The sequence below is a fragment of the Rhipicephalus microplus genome, chromosome 6 (genome assembly GCF_043290135.1).
Source record: "Rhipicephalus microplus isolate Deutch F79 chromosome 6, USDA_Rmic, whole genome shotgun sequence".
NCBI classification, from domain to species: Eukaryota; Metazoa; Arthropoda; class Arachnida; order Ixodida; family Ixodidae; genus Rhipicephalus; species Rhipicephalus microplus.
The window spans coordinates 96,978,948-97,001,824 of NC_134705.1; the positions used below are offsets into that span (position 1 = coordinate 96,978,948).

A 22,877-nucleotide genomic window follows, 5' to 3' on the forward strand; every position below is an offset into this window, starting at 1 on the left:
GCAGGTGGTTCGGAGATGTCCACGTGTAAGCTTTTGTCTATATTCATATGACCTCTTTTGTACTTGCTGAAATATCACTTTACAACTGCAGAGTACATTGATGCACTCCAACGTTTAAATAACTAAAATAAATAAATAAATGAAAATATTAACATTGTGGAACCCTCTTTGTAAGTTGTGTAGGTGATGTGCAAGCGTGTAGTGAATAAGTTGTGGCTTTTCCTGGACCGTTTTTCGTTTTGGGCGTCGTAGGCATGGCACGGTTTAAAAATTTTCGCTAATGTTCGTCATCGTCTGAATTATAGTGGCCTACGATTGGGTGCCCCTGTGGTCACCTCCTCAACGTGGTATATACCAAGATGGACACAGGAGGGTATGAGTGAGCGACTAACGTGATTGACCGGTGATGAGATCAACCTTATGTTAGGTACCTTGGTCCCGGAACAACTACAGCTTGCAATCATAACTCATAATATTGCAACCATACTCAACCCGTACATACACACAACCACATTAAATAAAAAAACATCTGCGTGACAACTTTTTAAGTCATCACCCTGCATTCTTGCACGAAGTGTCATTGTTACGTTTTAGGTGTACGTGTGATGCATGCTGATTTGTATGTACAGTGCTTTCGATGCGAATGCTATGTACGAAAACACTTGGTTACCTGTCTCGTATATGTGATATTGCCATGTAAGGGACCCTGGGCCTTCGTCAAGCTGCTGCGACAGCTTTCTGCTCAGGCGTCCCTCCAGTTTTTTTCTGGTAACTAAATTGAATTGAATCGAGCGCAATGTCTGTCACGTACGGGACGAAATTCACCCTTTATTCCACTCACGTGTCGCGTACTCACGTTCTACGGCTCATAGCATGCGGCTCTGCACCGTAGCTTTTTCTATTCACATCAACGGAGGGATGCTGTAAGACACTCCGCGATTGAAGGATTAGGAAAACGTGACGTCAGTTCTAGTTGGCTATATTAATGCAGCACGTGAGCACTGACAATCTCAACAGTCGTCCACAATCATACTATCTATCAGGTAATAGAGAAATGCTCAGAATATAACCAACCACTATACATAGCCTTCATAGATTACGAGAAAGCGTTTGATTCAGTAGAAATATCAGCCGTCATGCAGACACTGCGGAATCAGGGCGTCGATGAAATATATATAAAGATCCTGGAAGAAATCTACAGGGGATCAACTGCTACCATAGTGCTCCATAAAGAAAACAATAGAATACCAATCAAGAAGGGTGTAAGGCAGGGGGACACAATCTCCCCGATGCTATTTACCGCGTGCTTACAGGAGGTTTTCAGAAGCCTAGAATGGGAACAGTTAGGGATAAGAGTTAATGGAGAATACCTTAGTGACTTGCGCTTCGCCGATGACATTGCATTGCTGAGTAACTCAGGGGACGAATTGCAACTCATGATTACGGAGTTAGACAAGGAGAGCAGAAAGGTGGGTCTTAAAATTAATCTGCAGAAAACTAAAGTAATGTACAACAACCTCGGAAAGGAGCAACGCTTCGAGATGGGTAATAGTGCACTTGAAGTTGTAAAAGACTATGTCTACTTAGGGCAGGTAATAACCGCAGAGCCGAACCACGAGATTGAAGTAACTAGAAGAATAAGAATGGGGTGGAGCACATTCGGCAAGCACTCACAAATTATGACAGGTAGATTGCCACTATCCCTCAAGAGGAAGGTATATAACAGCTGTATCTTGCTGCTACTTAGCTACGGAGCAGAAACCTGAAGACTTACAAAGAGGGTTCAGCTTAAATTGAGGACGACGCAGCGAGCAATGGAAAGAAAAATGGTAGGTGTAACCTTAAGACACAAGAAGAGAGCAGAGTGGATTAGGGGGCAAACGGCGGTTAAGGATATCATAGTTGAAATAAAGATGAGGAAATGGACATGGGCCGTGCATGTAGCGCGTAGACAAAATAACCGCTGGTCATTAAGGGTAACTAACTGGATTACCAAAGAAGGAAAGCGGGTTAGGGGGAGACAAAAGGTTTGGTGGGCAGATGAGATTAAGAAGTTTGCGGGTATAAATTGGCAGCAGCAAGCACAGGACCAGGTTAACTGGCGGAGCATGGGAGAGGCCTTTGTCCTGCTATGGACGTAGTCAGGCTGATGATGATGAGCACCGACAAGCTATAATCTATAGCATTGTTCATTCCCACATGAATTCGCCAACGAGCACTATTTAGATTTTTTCGCAATGGTGACGCCTGTGTTCTAAGGTGAGTGTCAGCGTTACGGCATGCGATAAGCTACCTTTTGGGGCCCAGTGTCGGCGAGATGGCCGGTAAGCCCAAGCTTTGCTCAGTACTCAAACCGCATCGGTCCACCTCGTATGTATATTGCTTGAAACTTTCGCACATGCAGCTCCAGCTGACTATTTCGCTTGAAATTGGTTGCCACAACGAGTGAGATCTACCGGAATTTTTCTCTGTACACTAACTGACTTGCAACAGAAATTTTCTTTAGAGACAGAGTACATCCCATAGCAGATCATGTATTATTATAATATACATCGGTCTTACGGTTTTTTTATGCATCATTTTGATTAGGTGGGATATATAACTTGGTTTCTTGACTTTTATTCCCAGCTGGAGCTGCGTAAGTTTACGACTCTTTGCTCTTACCTCGAAACAATTGTGCCTGTGTGCTTGTGTGTGTGTTGACGCAACAAACAACTAAATCACAGAGCTATTCCAGCAACTGACTGTATGTATAACCTGCTGCGAAAATTAACTACACGAAAGAACATAAGCTTGTATAAGGGCGGTGCCTTTTTTTTTTTTGTCGGGAGCTCTACCAATCTCTCAGCTCTTGCTTTCAAGCTTGCGCCACGAGTTCAAAGAAGCCTCGCTGCTGTCTTAGGATTTGCAGCCCTTGTGGGAGTCTGGCCTAAGGTTTTGGACATGCAGAAGCATGATGATGATGACAACGACGACGACAACAACAACGATGATGATGATGATGATGATGATTATGATGATGATGATGATGATGATACAGTGAAACCACTGTACCGAACTCGGGTAAATCGAATTAACTTTATATCAAACTGTTTGCGAACACTTGCAATATTTATTGTGAATTTGTCGGAAGATCTTGGGCAGCACCAACCACAAATAGCCGGAACCCTCCATACACTCACCATCGGGCAGGAGTAAAAGCGTGTTCACACTTGATCTCGAAGGGGGCGAAAGCGTAAAAACTCATGAGAAATTCGCTTGCTTCACCGCCTGAGCGGCCGTAAATTCACTCCTCCAAGCCGGCGCGAAAAAATTAGCCCGATACCAATTTTTTCGCCACGCGATAGCGGATTGCCTTTCCGCTTCACGACTTTGGCTGCCGGAACCACGTGATATAATCCACCAACCGCAAATTCAACATGGCGGCAAAGGCGTCGGCAGTGGCTCGCGTCTGTGCGCTTGCAAACTACCCGTGGAGCACGACAAAGTTCATGACCTCGACAAGGACGAGTTCATAGAGAGCTTGGTTCGGATTACGATCGCCGAGAACACTAGACGTTGAAGAACGAGCAGCATTGAGTCCCTAATGTATCTCGTTTTTGCACAGCTGGTTCAGTCCACCGCCAAAGCTGCAATATATCTGTCCGCTCGTGTCATATCTGCCGGTGTATCTCCCGAAACAGCGTTTAACAGGTGGGAACTGTTCCTTTGCAGTGCTTTGCCTCTTGCATTGCAGGTTGGTCAGCTCTTGCGTTGCAATTTATTGACAATCGGGAAGAAAAGGGGCCTTCAAGCACTGCAAACAGTGCGCCAAGGACGCAAGCCAAGCATGTCAACATGCAACACGGCAAAAAAAAAAACATTACAGGAATGTCATCTGCTAAAACAGAAGGCGGCTTCACCGCATAGCTTTGATTGCTAGCCAGGCAAGATTGCGGACCTATGCGCTACTCTGGTCTCATAGAGACCGTATACAGTTACTCTAAAATTAACCGCAGGGGCCTATGGGTGTGTCGTCTCTTTATATGCTACCATATATGACATGCCTTTGAAGCCCCGCCGCGATGATCTAGTGGCTAAGGTACTCGGCTGCTGACCCGCAGGTCACGGGATCGAATCCCGGCTGCGGCGGCTCCATTTTCGATGGGGGCGGAAATGCTGTAGGCCTGTGTGCGCAGATTTGGGTGCACGGTAAAGAACCCCAGGTGGTAGAAATTTCCGGGGCCCTCCACTAAGGTGTCTCTCATAATCGTATGGGGGTTTTGGGACGTTAAGCCCCACATATTAACCAATCAATCAATAACTAGAATTTGGTATGAGAGTTAGGGCTCGGGAAACGAGCAAAATGAAATGAATTCTGAAAGTAGCGAAGGCAACGGTGCCGCTGGTATGCACGAGGGGCTGAACGACTGTGATCATTAGGGAGCTTCACAATAACGTTTGCAGATGTTGCGGGCGTTGCTTTAGTTGAGCGTGCCATATGAGTTTTAGAATAGTATCTGCTCCCCCTAGGGAAATGTCTAGGGACTTTCACCCCGACCGGAAACCCAAATGCACAGAAGCTTCGCGGGCCGCGATTGCCGCACGCTATTTCGGATTTCCTGCGAGCGGGCCACGAACGTGAACGGCGGCTCACGTTAAGACGCATGCGCAGTGGCAGCCACCGCATGCCGCAAGGGCTCGCGGTGCGCTATTTGTCGACACGTGCCGCCGCCGTTTTCCGGCTGCTTTGGCGTTTTCGCTTCGTTTCTCAATTGTGTTGTGCCATAAATGCACCGAATGACTTAGGTAGCTGAAGTACAGCCACCAATTTGTTTAACCTGAGCGCGCAAGCATCGACTGCCTAGTCCTAAGCACCTGTTGCGGGCGTCTTGTTGTCCAATTACGGGAATTCTAAATATAGCAGAGGACAGCTGCACAGAACTGTTCGTCGCAGGCATGCACGTATTCTCGTTTATTTCACCACCGTGCCTCGTTAAACGCTGATAATTAACTGCACTGTCGACGCTCGCGCGTTTTGGTCAAAGAAGTGGGTGGTTGTGCTTTTCACGTAGGCCAACACGCGTTCCTGACTCATATATGTTAGCCCCTGCGGGGTGATGCACCAATAAGTTTTTGTGTCTATTTACGCCGCTGTGTGTATTTTACAGTTAGCTGGCGTTTGTGGCGTCGTGACATCTCCCTTTTGCCCAAATTTGCACGCCCCGGCTCTTTAAAGTGACCGTGAGGAGACAAAAGGAATGTTCGCATATGAGCAAGTTACCACTTCACAATACCTGAAAAACCATTGCTACAGCTGGAAGCGATTTGGTAAGTTTACATGTGAAGCCGCGTACGGATACGGGGCACAATTGTAACTTTACAGGACAACCTTAGTAGGGGGTGCAGTGGTTGACCTGTTGCTTCCTTCCTTTCATGTTTTTATTCCATGCACAACTTCACCCGTAAACACACAGCATAAAAAGGGCAGGTTGCGACGCGACCTTCGAATTCCCCAACCAAATGCCCCGCATTAAGCCTACTTTTATACGTGCGGACATGTTATCAGTGCATTATCAGTGAATAAAGAGAAGCTGCACTTGTCACTTGACCCTTTGCGTCCTAGTGTCGCAGATTCGTGACATACCGAAAAACTCCTGTCAAGCAAGTCACGAAATGCGCTCGGCCTTTAATGCCGGCTGTCAAACACTCACGTGGGACGTAGTTTTCATTGTGAAAAATCTAGCGCCATCTCGTGTAATGTATTTTAAGCTAGAACCACTCAATTTGTAGCTGATTACGGAGACGCCAAGTGCGTGCAAAAGCGCTCACTTCGTTTATTCTGGCTTGGCTGACGCAAGTCCTATCATCCTTAATTTTTGTTTATTCAGTGCGCACGCGATCAAGACGTGGCACATCACATGTTGCCTAGTTCTGAAGTACGTTTTCCATTTCAAGGTCCTCACTTATGTAGCATGCGGAGAATTCCCAACAGATCGATAGATATATATGTGGGGTTTAACGTCCCAAAACCACCATTTAGATAATTAGAGATGCCGCCCTGGAGGGCCCCAGAAATGTTGACCAACTGGGGTTCTCTGGCGTACACCAAAGTCCGAGCACACGGGGCTAGAGCATTTTTGCCACCATCAAAAATACAGCCGCCGCAGCCGGGATTTGAACCCGTGACCTTCCGCATCAGCGGCCTAGTACCTTAGCCACCAGACCATCGCGGAGGAGCGAGAATACCCGATATACATAAAAGTATGCCTTGAACTTCTATTTTAAATTGTGTAATTGTAGAATGATTGAAAGGTTGCGATTTAAATACGGAAAATGAAAAGAAAAAAACAATTATCTTCGGCAGTTCTATAGTTCAGGCATTAAAAGGTTAAATACACACTTGACGTACTTGCACATATAATACCAGATTTCCTAATTTGAGCTGTCTCTTTTATTTCTCTTTTTTTATTTTGCCACACATGAGAAAGGTTGCGGGATGAACTTGTGGAGTGCATTTACACTTGCCGCAGCGATCTCTACCTGTTGTCCTACTGAAAAGCAAGATGCCATCAAAAATGCTCACGTGCTCTTATATCTAAACACCGACCCGTCTGCCCAACGTACTATTTGCCATAGCTCAGTGGTATCTTGTATACCACGTGAGTTACACAATCGGCGTAGCAATCACCATGTTTCTTCGCACAGGATTTTTTCTTTTCATTGGTCAGCATACGGCAAGTCTGAGTTATAACCTACATGCTGCTGAGAACACCACTTCGACGTCATACCTGTTAGCATTTATAAAAAATTGTAGGTGAATCTGGGCTTGTGTGGCATCATCCGTGGTCTCCGTCGTTTGTTTTCCTTTCAGTAGTCAGGTACTTTTTTTTTCTATGTCCTGTAAAATTGATCCACACACAGCAATGAAAAGCGAAGATGCAAAGCCCGCACCTTCTAGATGTTGCATCTGGTTATACTGTCTGGGGTTGTGGATAGGTAGCTTTTTGCTGGTGAAGGTTTCACACATGACATCGCAATCCCCTTTGATCACGTTAGGTGTATGCGCTGTCATGATGTAGAAGACTTCTTTGTCGTGGGGTTGTATATAGCAGACGTTATCATTGTTGATGGTTGGCTTGAGCTATAAAAATTACATGCTGTTGTTACTTCGTCTCTCACAAGTAAATGTGATTCAATGGTAAAAAAAGCATGTGATTATCCCAATTATATCGTCAAGATGTGTGGTACTCAAATCGGGTAAAGCTACTAAGTAGTCGTCTGCATATTATAAAATCCTAAAGACAACAGAGCCAGCAACCCGAGAATTTACCCGCCACTCAACAGAGGCTAAAAATACGTCACGAAGTATCGGTGAATCTGATGACCCTACGCAAGCTTACTTATTTTTACTTACCGTACATACCCTGTGCGTACTTTCTTGGTATATATCAAGGCATGTACTAACAAGCCCAACAAATGGTCCTTCCGAAACGTTCCCACATGTGCCACGAACTGGAGTGGGGCCCGTGTACACTAGGATTCAGGAGGCCTTTCAATGCGTGCAGCTTCGTAGGATCACACTGAAGAGCTCTCTACATCGATACTGTATTTTTCCGCGCATAAATCGCCACCCTTCATATAACCCGCACAAGAACTGCAAAACGCAGGGAATTTTTTTCAATTTGCGTTGTCGTGACACTGACCTTTTTGAAATGTCGTAAAACATTGCCAACTTAGAGTTTGATCTGTACATTGTTGTACAATCACGTATCTCTCTCTGCCTTGCAGTGACGCAGGTTCGGGCAAGAGCAGCCTATGGGTCATAGGGGCCATTTGCATCGTGCTTCTGGGACTTACCGCACTCGTCGTATTCGTCTATCTGCTAGGTAGGAAGTTCATGCTATCGCAGTATGATAGAATGCCTGACAGTGAGACAAGAGGCGCGAGGCCTACGGTTATTACGCAGACAGATCACAGCGAAAGCTCGAGAAGTGGTCTTAGCATAGAACCAACCATTGTGGCAAATAACATCGTCATTTTGTGAAGTAGGAAAGTGCGAAAAGCGAACGTACCCACTAACATGTGTCAAGCATTATGGGAATTTTGTTGATGGGAATGATAACGATGTAGAATGAAGGGGAAGCCCTTTGCAATTAGTGGAAAGCTTTAAACGGGCCCTGAAACACTTCTTCAAGCAACCACGGAATTAATTCAGTGGTAAAGCTTATTGCCTCACGAAATTCAACGCCACAAAAATTTTAAGAACCTGTCCAGTACGAGTCGAGTTACGAAGGCTTGTCGCATGCTACCATTGCATTCTCTCTTCTCTCGTCCAGACGAAAGCGCCGGAAGCTATGCAGGGAGGAATGGCAGGGCCACAAAAAAAAAAATAAGTCACGCGTGCCTCGAGACCTTGAGCACATTTTTTTCTTTGAATGCGCGATTTTTTCAGTGTGATCGCGGGCGCACGCGTGGACAAGTAGCTCCCTCCTGCGGCGATCTCTGTAACGAGTGAGCGCGCCATTTTGAAATCAGCCAATGGCTGATAGAAGAGTTTGCAAAGTGTGATTTTGGGGCATATTGCGTGATTTGTCGAAAAAAGAGAAAGCAATTTTTAGCTGAATTTGATAATTTATTGTGAATTCCAGGCCAGGTGCTGCGCTGAAATATTTGGCTCACGTGTTGTCCGGAGCCACTACTACCGATCGGCAGCGTTTTCTGACCATGCTCAAAAATTATTGCAGGGCCCCCTTAAAGAACTTGCTCACTGTGCTATTCGCACAGTGGGACACCTAGTTGTTACTTAATTGCGACACGTTGTTAACACAATTCAGTGCCTGCGATGACTCCTTCACAAGGCCTACTTCTGGAGGTGTTTCAAGCACCGGCACGGCCCTTGCAGAACAGTCGAGTGCCACTCAGAAGTTCAAAATTGCACTCAAACTTTGCTAGCTCCGTCTGGTGTTGCCTTAAGGTGTTGACAAAATTTCACTCCAAAGCAGCGCGCGAATGGGACGCACGCGTAGCAAGGACGCGTTGCAGAATACACTCGCTGAGGCCAAGGTTACCTTACTTACCTTACTTTACCTCTTCCATAGGGCGACACCATTCCGCCGACCAAAAGCACTGTGAAGGGAAAGTGTGAGATATAAAAGGCGCATTTGTAACGCATCTAGAGAGTGCAACAATGGCGCAGTAGATAGCATGCCCGGAATATGTTCCTATGCACTGAGAGGTTGAGTGTTCGACTCGACATGAAGGAACTTCTCTTCTTTGTCGTTGTGTTCATTGCGTACATTCTCCATGCCGTAAATACATCACTCTAGCTTGGCGAAGCCCGGCATAAAGAACATCGAGTTAAAAAGCGCGGAATAAGAAGAGGCATTATCCACCCGGTGCTTGTTATTCAATCGCGTCACGTCGGGCAAGCAATCACGTTAACCTTCGTAATCCAGCATGGAAGAAACTGAAATGACAACGAGATGCCATGCAGTGCGAATCGCGTAACGAGTGGGCTGTTAAATACTTCCAACCATTTACAAAGGGCTCAGCCATGCTTCGTTTCGATTAACAGCATCAACAAGCATCGTCACTGGCCGATGTGGCCTGTGACCTGTTTTCCAACGATGCCATAAGATGACCAGACGGTATTCCGTCGAACCCTCGTCTATACCTTACAGATGTGGAGCGTGTACATCACTTCGGTGCAATATGACGAATATATTATAATCAGTGCTTCCTAACGTGACAAAAATATGATTCACAGCGTAGCAGGTGCTTGGCATGTGTTCTTCTATTGGTTGCCCTAAGATAATTTACAATTGGTTAAAAAATGCAATTACACCAGCTTTGGCTGTGCCTGCTTCGCGCAGGCCTGGTGTTTTTACCCGCTGTCCTCGCCAGTATCCCCCTCCCCTTTGATGGTCTGCTTTTATTGATTGCCTGCTTTCTTCGCTAGGATCCGAAGCAGTGGATGATACCGTCACTGAAGAGCTGCTCAAGGCTGGTGGTGGTGGTGGGGGTGGTGGCGGCGGCGGGGGTGGCGGTGGCCCTGTCGCGCCTTCCCCTGTTGTGACCCCGAGTCCTGCAACGCCAAAAGGCCCTGTGAGTAGGCGCGTTCATAACCTCTCTTTTTCCCTAGCTGTGCGCAATGACGGTTCCATTTCGCCCCGAGATCGGGCTAGAGGTGGTAGCTCCGTAACAGCTCTTGTATGGATAGGCGGCTGGTGGCACACACAGAATTGTACGCCGCGGTGCGTTTTTGTAAGCGACGCGAGCCGAATATCGGCGAAGAAAATGCATTGATTCCAGCCTACTTTTAACATATATGTCGTCCATGGCCGACTGGATGCATAAAGCTCTTCTGACGTTACTGTTGTGAGACAAACGCCATCTCCCATTGAGAAAGATGTTTGCGCTTGGCGACTGCCTGCGCTTTTGCACTGTGTCACGCTTCTTGCAGCTGCGCTTGCCCGCTCAATGACGCCAAATGAGCCCAGAGAGCGCCACACCAGACGCCGAGTATTGTCGAGGTGACCGGTCACTCTGCGGGGCTATGTAGAGGTTGGGTTCAACCTACCACGCACTGCTTCAATGCGACTTAGCTTCATGCATACTAGCCTTGATTACTCAAAAGCACAAATGAATAAACCTTATACTCTTCAGCGATAAACTATAATAACCATGAATATGCATCCACGTTTGTTTCTATTGAGTTCTTCATGAGGTGAACGTAAGACAGCTGACAAGTTTTTTCGGGAAAGCTACTTTGCTGACAGCATTTTGACGCACTTGTTTTTACTCCAATGACAGTTAAAAAAATTGGAAAATCCTTGAGCTTTGCCTTTAAGAATTGAACGCGACAGCAATATCCCGTCCCTGGTGCGTATTTCAACCACGTAGTGCATCCTTACTATTTTATGTGTTACTCGGGATATTTACAATATGGATCACTACAATGTAGTCAATGAAATTTGCTTCTGTCAGTAAAGGTTTCGCATATGGCCGCATTGTTTTCGATGGTTAGTAGGGTTTAAAGCACGAGAAACTATGCGCGGGGAATTTTTTCGAACTTGCTATGCACCCGTTACGTGGTATTGAATGGACCTAAAGGGGAACTATATATGACTTCGTTTAACTTGGCAAATTTTACTTTGAGAACTCTAATGCTACATGTTTCACTGTTGAAAGTTCATTAATACAGGAGAAAGTTAAGGGTGAAGTTTCGTTTCTAAATTTTGCGCCATAGTTTCCACGCATGACGTAATAAACTTCCACATGTATATTCAGTATTTTTGTGGAGTTGGCTCGATGAAACTTTATGAAACCTCGTACGCTGAGTTATTCACAACCACACATTACACTGTACTTATTTTTGATCGATAGGGAATTTCGTGAGACCCAGGAGGACGCCGACAAAACGTCTGACGTCATGGTGTTTAGTGCGGGATTTCGAAGTGGCGTTGCCATCCCCATTTTTTTCGCGCGTTCTCTTGCTGGCTAAGCGCCATGTCTTTGTTAAAGTGATGTTTTCAGGATTGTGAAATGGTACTTTACGAATACAAGAAAAATCAATTTTTTCTTTAGTGTCCTATTAGGGGAATACGCGAAGTAACGAGCGTGCTTTTTGTAATAGGTGGTCGGGTCTAAACCACAAATTATTTTCAATAATCACATGTTTTGACACCCCATAGCAATGTACGCTTGTACCACACAATAGTACTTCGATATTACATGTTGTAGAGGAGGGAAGCACGTATACAAGATGCTTGTATATGTAAAAAAAAACGAACGTTATTTTACTGCATTTTTCAGCAAATGAAGTACTGCCTTGCCACGCAGAAACGTAGCTGTGTATTAAAACGCCTAGGCTGCTTGCCAGACAGCTGACCTGGGTTAGATCCTCACTCGAACCCTAAAATTTTTATTTTTATTTTATTTGAATCTGTCTCGATTTTGCGGTCACCTACAAGATGGTTTTTCGCTCATAACTAACAACGCTGAGTCTGACACCAAAATTTCTGTGTTACGTACAAGATGGTTTTTCGCTCATAACTAACAACGCTGAGTCTGACACCAAAATTTCTGTGAAACGAGGTCGTTAACGCTATCGTGTTAAAAGGTTATAGACAGTTTATAGTTCAGCATGCAGCTTTCTTCGATAGATTGTCCACGTGACAGTGATGCAACAAAAGTTGGGAAGTTTGATGAGACAAAAGCTTTTGTTTTCCCACCTCTCTCGGAGGAAACTGCTGGACTTCAAATAAAGTTCATTCATTCATTCACTCTTTCATTCATTCATTCATTCATTCATTCTTTCTCAGGCAAACAGTGTCTTGTGTTTCCGTCAGTATATAACATCATAAAGGTGCTCAATATAACGTCAAAATATATATAAGTCGTGCTTCGCATGAAATTATACGACATGAATGTGAGACATGCTGCTTGGATTAATATTGACCTAATAGTGCAAATCTTTCGGCAATTTGGTGGTCCATTATCAAATCAAATCAAATTTATTCAGCCTTCGAAGAAAGGAAAGATAGGAGCTGCCACAAAAGGCTACTACAGTGAGTAGCTTGACGAGGCGACAGCGACTCTTGAGTAGGACAGCATCAGGCAGTAATAGGACAAATAATAATAACAGATTGCAAAGGTACACAAGAGCTTTTGACACATGTTATCGGAAGCTGTAAAACATTGGTATAACGACGAAAGAAAAAAAAACCAGGGTGAAATAGTTTTGGCTGTGTGAAAAAGTATTATAAAACAACAAAATTAGGTAACCCATCGCGAACCTTGATAGGATGTGTACAATTAAGGGTTATAATATTATACACAACATTTAAACTTATTTATATACATATATCGCGGAGCTCTTTCATTGATAACTTTGTAATATCGGCACCATTTGTTCTCTGCAACTGGTTTAACAGTGATGGTAGCTGGCAACAAACCATTCAAGTAACATAGCATCTAACTGCACAAGAAAAAAACAAGGACAAGACAAGAAGCGCTTATCTGTGTTTCTTTCTATTCTTTGCCCTTTCCTGAGTTGCTAAAGACTATCAGTTTGACAATCTGAATTATTTAAAGTAAACCCTAATCAAAGCACATGGGTATGCCTGCACACGTTTTGTTCAATCTCAAATTGCGCAGAACGACTCAACTTTAATTACCTCCACTTCATTCTATATGCTTTTCATTTATCGGGTAATTTAAGCACAGAAATGCTAGAATTTACTAGACCGAAATACTTGCCCGCATTAGAACCAGGACCGTGTCATAAAAGGTTATCTTTGACCCTCGTTGCACAACCGATGATCGACATCGCCGCAGTTAGACACCCAACGGTAATGCAAGTTTTTTTCTGACTGAGTCGATAAGACGCTGCACCCACGCAATATTTAATACTCCTCGTGCTCAGCACCACGCCAAGTGCACTCACAAAGTGGCACACTGAAATGGTCCTGGCTACAATACGCTGCGCTCTCGGCAAGTGCATGAACTCATCTTATTGCAGTGCGTATACAGCCGAACAAGGCCAAATGTGTCTGTACACTCTGCTAGGCAAATTCACAAGCTTAGGTTAAGCTTTGGCTAACGGAGTGGAACAAACCGCCCTTTGAGAATGAGCATGGCGTTACGCGCATATGGTACACTTATGTGTCCAGCCAACTAAGCAATAATCAATTTAAACTAGGCGCGCTTCAGCCAGTGGCCACGAGGCGGCGACTCCTCTCGACCTGCATGGGGGCGAATACGAGAACCTTCGTTACGTCAACTGCGCATCACAGACGCGCAGACATCCACCCTTCTCTGCTTCAAAATGCTGCTCTTCTGTTTTAAAAGATGGCTGTTTAGGGTGCTTGTGCCCTCGTTGGCGTCGAAGTAGTATTAGTATTAGTAGTAGTAGTAGTAGGAGGAAGAGGAGGAGGAGGAGGAAGACGAGGATGCTGAGGAGCATTAGTAGTAAGCGCCCCGCAAGTCATGTGACCCGAGAAGAAGTGTATGTAGTAATAAGTAAAAGTAAGTTACAAGAATCATGATTATTATGTATAATGATGGTGATGATAATTGGAAATGAAAATAATTATTCAGTCTTTTTGATTACTGCGTCACCATATGGTGTCATTATTCCTCGTGAAAACGTTCAGGCCTATTTATTCGAAAACAGCGGGAAAGATTTTAGGCAAACTAAATCTTTAATCGGTCATAAGAAAAGGCGTCTGCGGCACACTGGGCCACCGGACGTTGGTATCGGTACCTCGAAAAGCATCATCGAGCCACAGACAAAAAAATTTTTCTTCATTGATTATCCAATGTGGCAAACTTTTAAAAGATAATGAATTCCGTAATCACGCCGCAGGGAAATTTATATCCAGTAGTAATACAGAATGCACGTGAGAACGGCAGTAATGTTGCCTTGTTTGATCTCCACACTGGAAGAAGGCACCGCGCATGCAGAACCTCACGTTAATTTCTCCGGCAATCCTGAAACCTCTTTTGTTATAACCAACTGTTTCTCACCATTTCCGTGTCTCATCTAGAATCCGCCAGCTACGCCACCCACCCCTGAGAGCACTGCGAGACCTCACCCGCCACCTGTGACCCCTGGTCCAGCAGTGCCGGCTCCTCCACCAGGGGGTGAGTTGGTTAAAAAAAATCGGCCCCAGATATGCATGTTACATTGCAAAAGTCGTCGAAAGATGATAGTTTTGCGCCCGAAGAGTGTGAAAAATTGCCCGCAGCTTCCCTCGGGGGAACACTGAGGAGGATGCGGACCATATAATTGGTTAACGGGGTGTTAAAGTGCGACTTACTTGGGTCGATGGCTAAATTGGTTAACGTGGTTGTGAAATGGGGTGTTAAATTGCGACTTACTTGGGTCGATGCATTGGTTAACGTGGTTGTAGGAGGGGGTGTTAAATGAGTGAACACGTACACATGTATGCGAAAGGGCGGCGCTGGTCGAAGGGACGTCGATCATTGTGTTTGTGGATTCGTTGGAATTCATTTCACCGCGACCTTGGACGTCGACGCGCCGTACAAACCAACCGACGAGCGGCAACTGAGCGAGCGAGCGCCGACCTTGAGTATATATACAACTCGACGGCGCATGCACTGTCAGCTGTTGAATGTTCTCGAAGCGCGACGCCACATGCGCGTCCACTGGTAGTAGTAGTAAACAACTTTATTAAGGCAGCTGACGGTTTCCTAAGTGGCGAGGGCTGTCAGGCCATGCCTGGTCGCCACCTCGTCAGCGCGTTTGATGGCCCGGAGCTGGGTGTCCAGGCTTGTGGTCGTGAGGATTCTCTCCCAGGCCTCACTTGAAGGTGACTGTCCTAGGAGGTTTGGTGGGGGAGGGTCCTTGCTGCATCCCCAGATGATGTGATCCAAGGTTGCGGTCTGGGTCTTGCAAAGGGTGCACGTAGATGTGAATAAGGCAGGGTATATGTGCCTGTATATGTACGGGGAAGGGAATGAGTTCGTTTGAAGCCGCCGCCAAGTGATTTGTTGAGCTTTGTTTAGTTCCGGGTGCGGGGGTGGTCTGGTTTGCCTTGATAGCTTGTAGTACTGTGTGATGTCGTGAAAGGTGATGAGTGCTTCAGTTGCTTCGATATCGTGGTCCGAAGTCTGGCCCACCGCTCGGCATACGAGTCCTCGAGCTTGTCTGTGGGCGGCTTCGTTGCCCGGGTTTCCTGCGTGCGCTGGGACCCAGATGAGTTGGATTAAACGAGGATCGTCATCGTCGGTGCTGCTGGCAGTAGTGTCGCCTGAGGCGTTGCGTGCCGCTCGGGGCAGAGGACGGAGGATGCGCGCCGTGGTTGGGGAAACAGTGCCCCGGGCAAATCGGATGATAGCAGATTTGGAGTCACTGATAATTGTTTCAAAACCGGCCATTGCGGCGAGTGCTATGGCAGCTTCTTCGGCCTCGGTTGGGTCTTGTGTGCGTATGGAGCCGGCGCACCTCGTGGTAGGCTCTATATCGACTGGGGTACGTTTCGACGAGACGTTGATTGCAAAGGCTTGTTTGGGGGTTGGGTAGCTTGCCGCGTCGACGTGAGCCACTTTTGTGTTCGTACCATAGGTATTGTGAAGGTTTCTGGCGCGGGCTGATCGTCTACCGTCATGAATGCCGGCCAGCATGTTTTTCGGCAGCGGCTGCACAATGAAGCGCTGTCTGAGGAGAGGCGGTAGCGAGATCAAGTCTTGTCCGCTTGGTGACGAGGGAATTCCGATACGTTGAAGTATCCATCTTCCGGTTTTACTACCACGCAATCGTTCAATTTGTGCAGTTCGGTGAGCCTCGATAAGTTCATCTATTGTATTGTGAATTCCAAGGCTGAGGAGGTGCATGGTCGATGTGGTGCGGGAGAGGCCCAAAGCGATCTTGTGGACTGTGCGAATAAGTCTGTCTACTTTTTCTTTTTCAGCCTGGAGGAGTCGTAGGTACGGTAAGGCATAAGTTATTCTTGTGGTTACGAAGGCGTTTAACAGCTGGAGAAGTTCCTTTTCTTTCATGCCGTGTTTCCGCGCGGAGATTCTTCCTAACAGACGGGCAGTCTGAGTGACGGTGACCGCAAGCCTCTCTAGTGCGACGGTATTGCCCCTGCCGGCTTGTACGTGAAGGCCGAGTACCCGCATGTGCTGCACTATCGGTATTTCGGATCCGGCCATTCTGAGAGTGATGGTTGGTAGTGGCGGGTGTTTAACCTTACGGTAGTCAGGAGGACGAAGAAGGAGGAGTTCAGATTTCTCCACTGAGCATTCGAGACCTGCACACGCGACGTATCCGGCCACTGTGTCCACAGCACGTTGCAGTGCCTCCTCGATCTGTCCGTCGGAGCCAGTAGTGGTCCATACCGTCACGTCGTCCGCGTATAGGGTGTGTCGGATATTGGGTATGCAGTCTAGTAACTGTGGGAGTTGGCTCATTACAAGGTTGAAGAGGAAAGGTGAAAGAACAGCTCCCTGTGGCGTGCCTTTGTTGGATAGGGCAAGTCTCTTCGTGGCGTTGCTGTCAATCAGGGAAAGTTCCACAGTACGGCCTTGGAGGAAAGAGCACACGTAGTTGTAAATACGTTCCCCAGGGTTTGTTGAAGCCAAGTGCTGGGCTATCGCTTCATGTGTTACATTATCGAACGCCTTGCGTAGGTCTATGCCTAGCATTGCTCGCGTGCCCGCACGTACGGGGTCTTTCAACAAATCGTGGTAGATTTGTACGAGGGCGTCTTGAGTAGATAAGTGGGCGCGAAAACCGAGCATGGTTGGAGGGAAAAGGTCTTGCTCTTCTGCAAGTGTTTCTAGCCGAGCCAAGACCACGTGCTCAAATAGTTTGCCAAGGCATGAAGTTAACGAGATGGGGCGAAGATTTGATAAGTCTGCCTTTTTTCCGGGCTTTGGTATAAACACTATTTTCGCGTGCTTCCATTCTTCGGGTATATTTCCGGCATGCCAGCAGTCATTGAAATATTCAGTAAGGGCAGTTACTGACCTTGCGGATTGTTTTGTTCTAGGTTGCGGATTGTTTTGTTCGAGACGCCGTCTGGACCTGGTGCCGAAGTTGTGCGAAGCTTTAGAATGGCTGCATACACTTCGGCTTCTGTGATGTCGGCATCAAGAGTTGGATTTGGTTTACCTTCATAGGGTGGTAGCGGTGTCGCTGGTTGATGGGCTTGGTTGATGTATTTGTCCGCCAGTTCAATTAGTAGATCTTCGTCTGATCCGGGGTGTTGGTGGACAAGTCGCTTAAGTCTGTGCCGTGCGGCTGTTTTCGAGTCGTCGGGATCCAGTAAGTGGCGTAACAGGTGCCACGTCTTCTTGTTGCCTAGCTGTCCGTTGAGTCCGCTGCACAGCTGGCCCCATTGTTGGCGGGCGAGGTAGGTACTGTGTCGCTCAATTTCTTCAGAGAGGGCCTGTATGCGGCGACGCAATTTCTTATTGTAGCGCTGCTTCTGCCATCTGCGCAGCAGGCTGGCGTGTGCGTCCCACATGTGGAGAAGACGAGAGTCTGTGGCAGGCGTTTCCTCTGCTGCTTTACTTTCGCGCGTTGTGCGTCGCACGTGGTCGTTTAGGGAGGCTGTCCATTCCTTGAGGTTTGTTATGCGTTCTGGGGCTTCACTTTCACGGATGTCTCTAAATTTTGGCCACTCCGTGATTTGAGCGAGGGCGTTGTGTACTCTCTTGCCAGCGGACGTCTGTACCTGGATGGCAATGATGTAGTGGTCACTACCAGCGAGTTGACAGGTGTTCTCCCATCTGGCCTGCGCAATATTCTTGCAGTATGTGAGATCGGGTGACGTGTCCCTACACACGCTGTTTCCTATGCGGGTTGGTGACTGCTGCAGGTCATTTAGTAGAGTGAGCCGGAGGTCCTGACCGAGTTGCCATAGCTTCTTGCCTCGTTTGTTCGCCTGCAGGTAGCCCCAGTCAGGGTGCCTGGCGTTGAAATCGCCCAGTATAAGCAGTTGTGCGCCTCGAGAAAGCGATGTGGTTTTCTGGAAGAGCAGGTTGAAGTCGTCGGCGCGTGCCCGGGGTGCGCAATATACGTTGAGGATGAAGACTGATTGGTGCGAGCGTTTTCGCGGAAGAATTTCAACGACCGTGTGTGGAATGTCCGAGAATTCTAAGTCGTGTTGTTTCGCCGTGAGGCTCTTGTGGACGAGCGTGCCTGTACTTGGGGCTTCTTGGTTGTGCGAGTCGGTGAATTGTTGGAAAGCGATGTAACCAGGGAGTGAGACAGAAGCCATTGTTTCTTGTAGTGCGATGACGTCTGGAGGCGTTTGGCAATTGGGCAGTTGTGTTTCTTGTACGAGTAGCTGCAGGTGGGCTTTCTTTTTACGAAAGCCCCTGCAGTTCCACTGCCATATAGTCAAGTGGGTGCTGGCCATGATGCAGCAGCTGGAGCATTACTTGAGGCCGTCGTGGGTTCGCTGTGCTGGGTGGAAGAGTGAGAGGTCACTCGGTTGCGTGTGATAGCTGGTGCTCTGGCCATGCTTTGCTTGATTACTGCAAAACTGGTGTCTGTGGCAGTTCTGAGTGCTTCTAATCCGGCTACGGTGTTGTTTACGGTGGCTTCCATGTTTGAGAACCGTGTCTCTATGTTCGTTAGGCGTGAGTCTACGGTTGCGAAGGCTTCTGTTACGGCGGCACGAACGGCGTTGACGACCGTGGTTTGGACTGTCGTGCGGAGGGCTTCAGCAACGGATGCGTTGACCATTTCAATAATTCGCGCCGTCATGTCCTCTTCGGATTGCAGCGTTTCCGTGGAAGTCGTTGCTTTGCGTTTGGCTGCTGCGGGTGGTTGGGGCTGTTGAGTTGAATTATGCACGGACTGGCTGGCCTTTGCCAGTTTACTTTCTAGGGAGCGGTTCTGCGCAAGGAGCACTTCGATCTGAGCTTGTTGCGTCGCCATTTGGGATTTTAACGCATTGATTGTTTGCGTAAGTTCCTTGACGAGCGGGTCATGCGTTGAGGCGCACGGTTTCGATGGCTGCGGGGGAGATGATGGCAGCGGAGACGCTGCGCTTGGCGCCCATGCTACACTAGGGTTGCTTGGTGGTGCTTTGGATATATCAGCATGTGGGATGCGACTTGATGATCGGGTTCTTGATTTGGACCTAGAGTGGGAGGCTGCTTGACCCTGGCGAGATCGTGACTTCGATCGGCTGTCGCGTTTCGTCGGCGTTTGTGATGTCCCGAAACTGGGGTAGTTACGCTCGTCCAAGGCAGGCGGGCTATCGTCATTTGAGGTTTGCTGCGTCGCTGGTGACTCGGTTTGTAGCGTCTTTCCTGCTTGTGCTGCGTTAAGTGGTTCAGACTTTTTGGCGAAGCGGTACTCGCATCTTGAGCTGTTCGTCATGTGTCCTCCTTGACAGACGATACAGCGTGCTTGGCATGTTGGTGGCGTTCCTTGCGGCGGTGGCTCGTGGTCTTCTCCGCAACGCGGGCAGCGTCGGCGCCTAGGTTGAGGGCACACATCGGAGCGGTGCCCGGTCTTCCGGCAGTTGAAGCATGCGTCTACTTTGGGATGGAAAGGGTATACTCGAATGAGACCTCCACGGTGTAGAAGCCATCTAGGTAGGTGGTCCCCGAGCAGCGTTATAAGTAAATTCTTCGTTTTTCCCATGCGTCGGCCACCTACTATTTGGTAGTCAGGGTTGCTGTCTTGAAGGTCCTTCAGCGTCTCATCATCGGTGGGGAACGTGTGGGCGTAGAAAGAAATGCCTCGTATCGCGTCGTCTGGTGGCGGGGCGTACATGTGTAGCTCAATCTGCCGGTCTTCTCCGAGGAGGATTGATGTGATGCGTTGGTACGCGATTGCTCGGTCGGTGGTTGCCACACTAACGGTGAAAGTGTTATTCCTTGGGTGTATGCGTAGTTGATCACGCTTGGCTGGGTCCAGGTCACACAGAGATGCCGCTTTAAGCAGTGCTCTCTGCAAGTCTCCGGGTGATGTGCGCGTGAGGTCAATGGGTGTCTTGGGGCGTCCCACGATGTGGTACGTGTGCGACGGCAGTCTTGGCAAGGGATGGCGTTTCAGTTCCGGCGGCGGCCGGGGGGTTGGTGGAGTTTTGGGGGCTTTGCTTACTTGCGCGTCGTTCATTTGGGCTTGTTGCTTAAGTGCCTGGTGACGTTTCGCCTGGGCTCGGAAACCTTGAGGTGGTGTCCAGGAATCGTCTGACCATTCTTCGAGAGAGATTTCGACGCCGTCGACCTCGATTTCCATGTCGGCTAGTGTCCCAGCGGCCGCGACAGCGGCGTTCGGTGTAGCGTCGCTAGGCTTAGGCGTCCAGTGGCGGATCTTGCCGGCGTGGCGTGAAAAGATGAAAAGCTTACTTGAAAATTGTGACCAATATCTGTCGGAAAGTTGTATCCTCGGGACCGGTATGATTTGCAGAAACCATTCGTACAAGAAATCTTGAGCTATGGCACGTCTTCCTACTGAAACATCGGAAAACTCCGGAGCTCGGTGCAGACGCGTCCGATCGCGTCGATTGCTCCGCACCTTCCGCGTCCACTGGAGAATCAGGAGAATTGTAGATGTCGAACGCGGTGTGTAGAGGAGGAAGGGTGCACAGATGGTGGAGGAGTGAAGCGCGCGCGGTGTGTAGAGGAGGAAGGGATGCACAGATGGTGGAAGAGTGGGCGACGGCGCGACGGCGCATGCGCGCGCGTCAGCTGTCGAATGTTCGAGAAGCGGTGCGGACGGCGCACTACAAGGCGCGAGTATAAGATGCTCCGCATCTAAAAAAGATTTATCAAGTTTTATGTTTCGCGCAAGAAAATTGGTGAATGGTATTCTGGAGGCGCTGCGTTAGAGTGCCTGGAGCGTGCAGCGGAGGCGAATGAGCGCCATCTGGCAGTTATCTTCAAAAACGAAAGAAGGCTCGCGCACCTGCGGAGAACGATGCATGCCATTCTCGGAGGCGATAAGGTGTAGAACGCAAAGCGACGGACAGGTGCCACCACCAGGCCGTTTTAGCAAAGCATTGGTAACACTTGCCTTTTTGACATCGCGTTGCACTTTCATCGCAGCGTGTTTAACGCTACGGTCCTTGGAATCACTTGCGTGTGCCTTCTCTAGTATCAAGGCACACATACAAAACATCGATGTGTTGTTATAATATTTCAGATATGCGCAACGGTTGCTTTTTATTTGATAAGTGCACAAGTATGAATGCGAAATCTTGAGCAATTTTTGGGTGCTGCGGATGGGGTCGGCCGTCTGACGCATCGTTAAGGGCAACAAACAGGCAAATGTACATACAGACAGACAGACAGACAGACAGACAGACAGACAGACAGACAGACAGACAGACAGACAGACAGACAGACGGACGGACGGACGGACGGACGGACGGACGCACGGACCAAAAGTTTTCGTCGAAGGTCCCCAAGGAAGACTATCTTCTTTAAAAAACACGCGTCGCAATGGAGGCTGTGTAGGGTCGCGAAAACCGTTCTTCAGGCACAAAAACTGCACTAAGGGGTGCTGACAGGAAAATTTTAATTGTCGTTTTAACACAAAAGTAATTCATGCCGAGGTCCACCAAGACTTTAGTGACGCGTTTCTGTCACGTATATTACGCATTGATAAACTGAATTCCAACAGATTTCACTTTGTCCAAGAATTCCAACAAAGTGAATTCCAATTCCAAAAAAAAAAAAAAAAAAAAAAAACTTGTAGAAAGCTCTCTACCAGAATTTGAACCTAAGACTTCCTGGCCCCGACAATACGTGCCCGGCTTCTCAAGAACAAAGTAGCCGAAGCAGATGCACGTCTCTACAAAAAGGCACCTAATCTATCTTCCGCATGCGCCAATGACGTTTCGCCAGCGACTGCTTCGAGTGCGATAGCGTCTACTAGTCTGCAAAAGGGCTGCGATGTCGATGGGCCAAAGTCATGCCTTGGCGGAGAGGGACAAAACGTCTTGAACTGGGTTATTCAATCTATGCAAGAAAAATATTGCCCTCGATCTATTTAGTCTTCCCAGTGTCCTTTTCTATTCGGCTCAATCTTTCCTGCATGGAGAGAGGCTACGACCTTTAAAACGTGGGAAGCCTGCTTGCGTTCGCGGCTCAAGCAACGAAGCTCTGCCAGTCGTGTCACTGAAGCGTAGTTGTAGCGCACGCATGAGCACAGGTGTATGTTAAAGGGGTACCAACACCACATTTCGAAGGCGAGTTTAAAAACCTTCTCGCAAATCTTCTGCATATAAAAAAGGCTCTTAGTTTATAAGGGTCAGCAAATGCTACGACATTTTATTTATATATTACAATCAATTTTTTTGTCGCCCACGTATTGACGTCGATACTGGCTGAACGTCAGGCAATGGTACTGTCTATGGTGACTTCACGCAGCATTCTGGCGTGTTGAAGTGACGTCAGGT

The 22,877-nt window shown here is 47.7% G+C and overlaps 1 protein-coding gene across 1 annotated transcript in view; it reads left to right on the top strand.

Annotated features, from left to right (window-relative positions):
- Nucleotides 1-2,317: 2,317 nt before the first annotated feature.
- The window catches only part of LOC142765951 (uncharacterized), a 71,095-nt gene continuing 50,535 nt past the window's right edge, over nucleotides 2,318-22,877 (top strand). Inside the window, exons 1-3 of the mRNA XM_075867755.1 lie at nucleotides 2,318-2,324; nucleotides 9,941-10,086; nucleotides 14,532-14,628. Coding sequence (XP_075723870.1) covers nucleotides 2,318-2,324; nucleotides 9,941-10,086; nucleotides 14,532-14,628 — 250 coding nt within the window. The remainder of the gene's footprint in view (nucleotides 2,325-9,940; nucleotides 10,087-14,531; nucleotides 14,629-22,877) is intronic.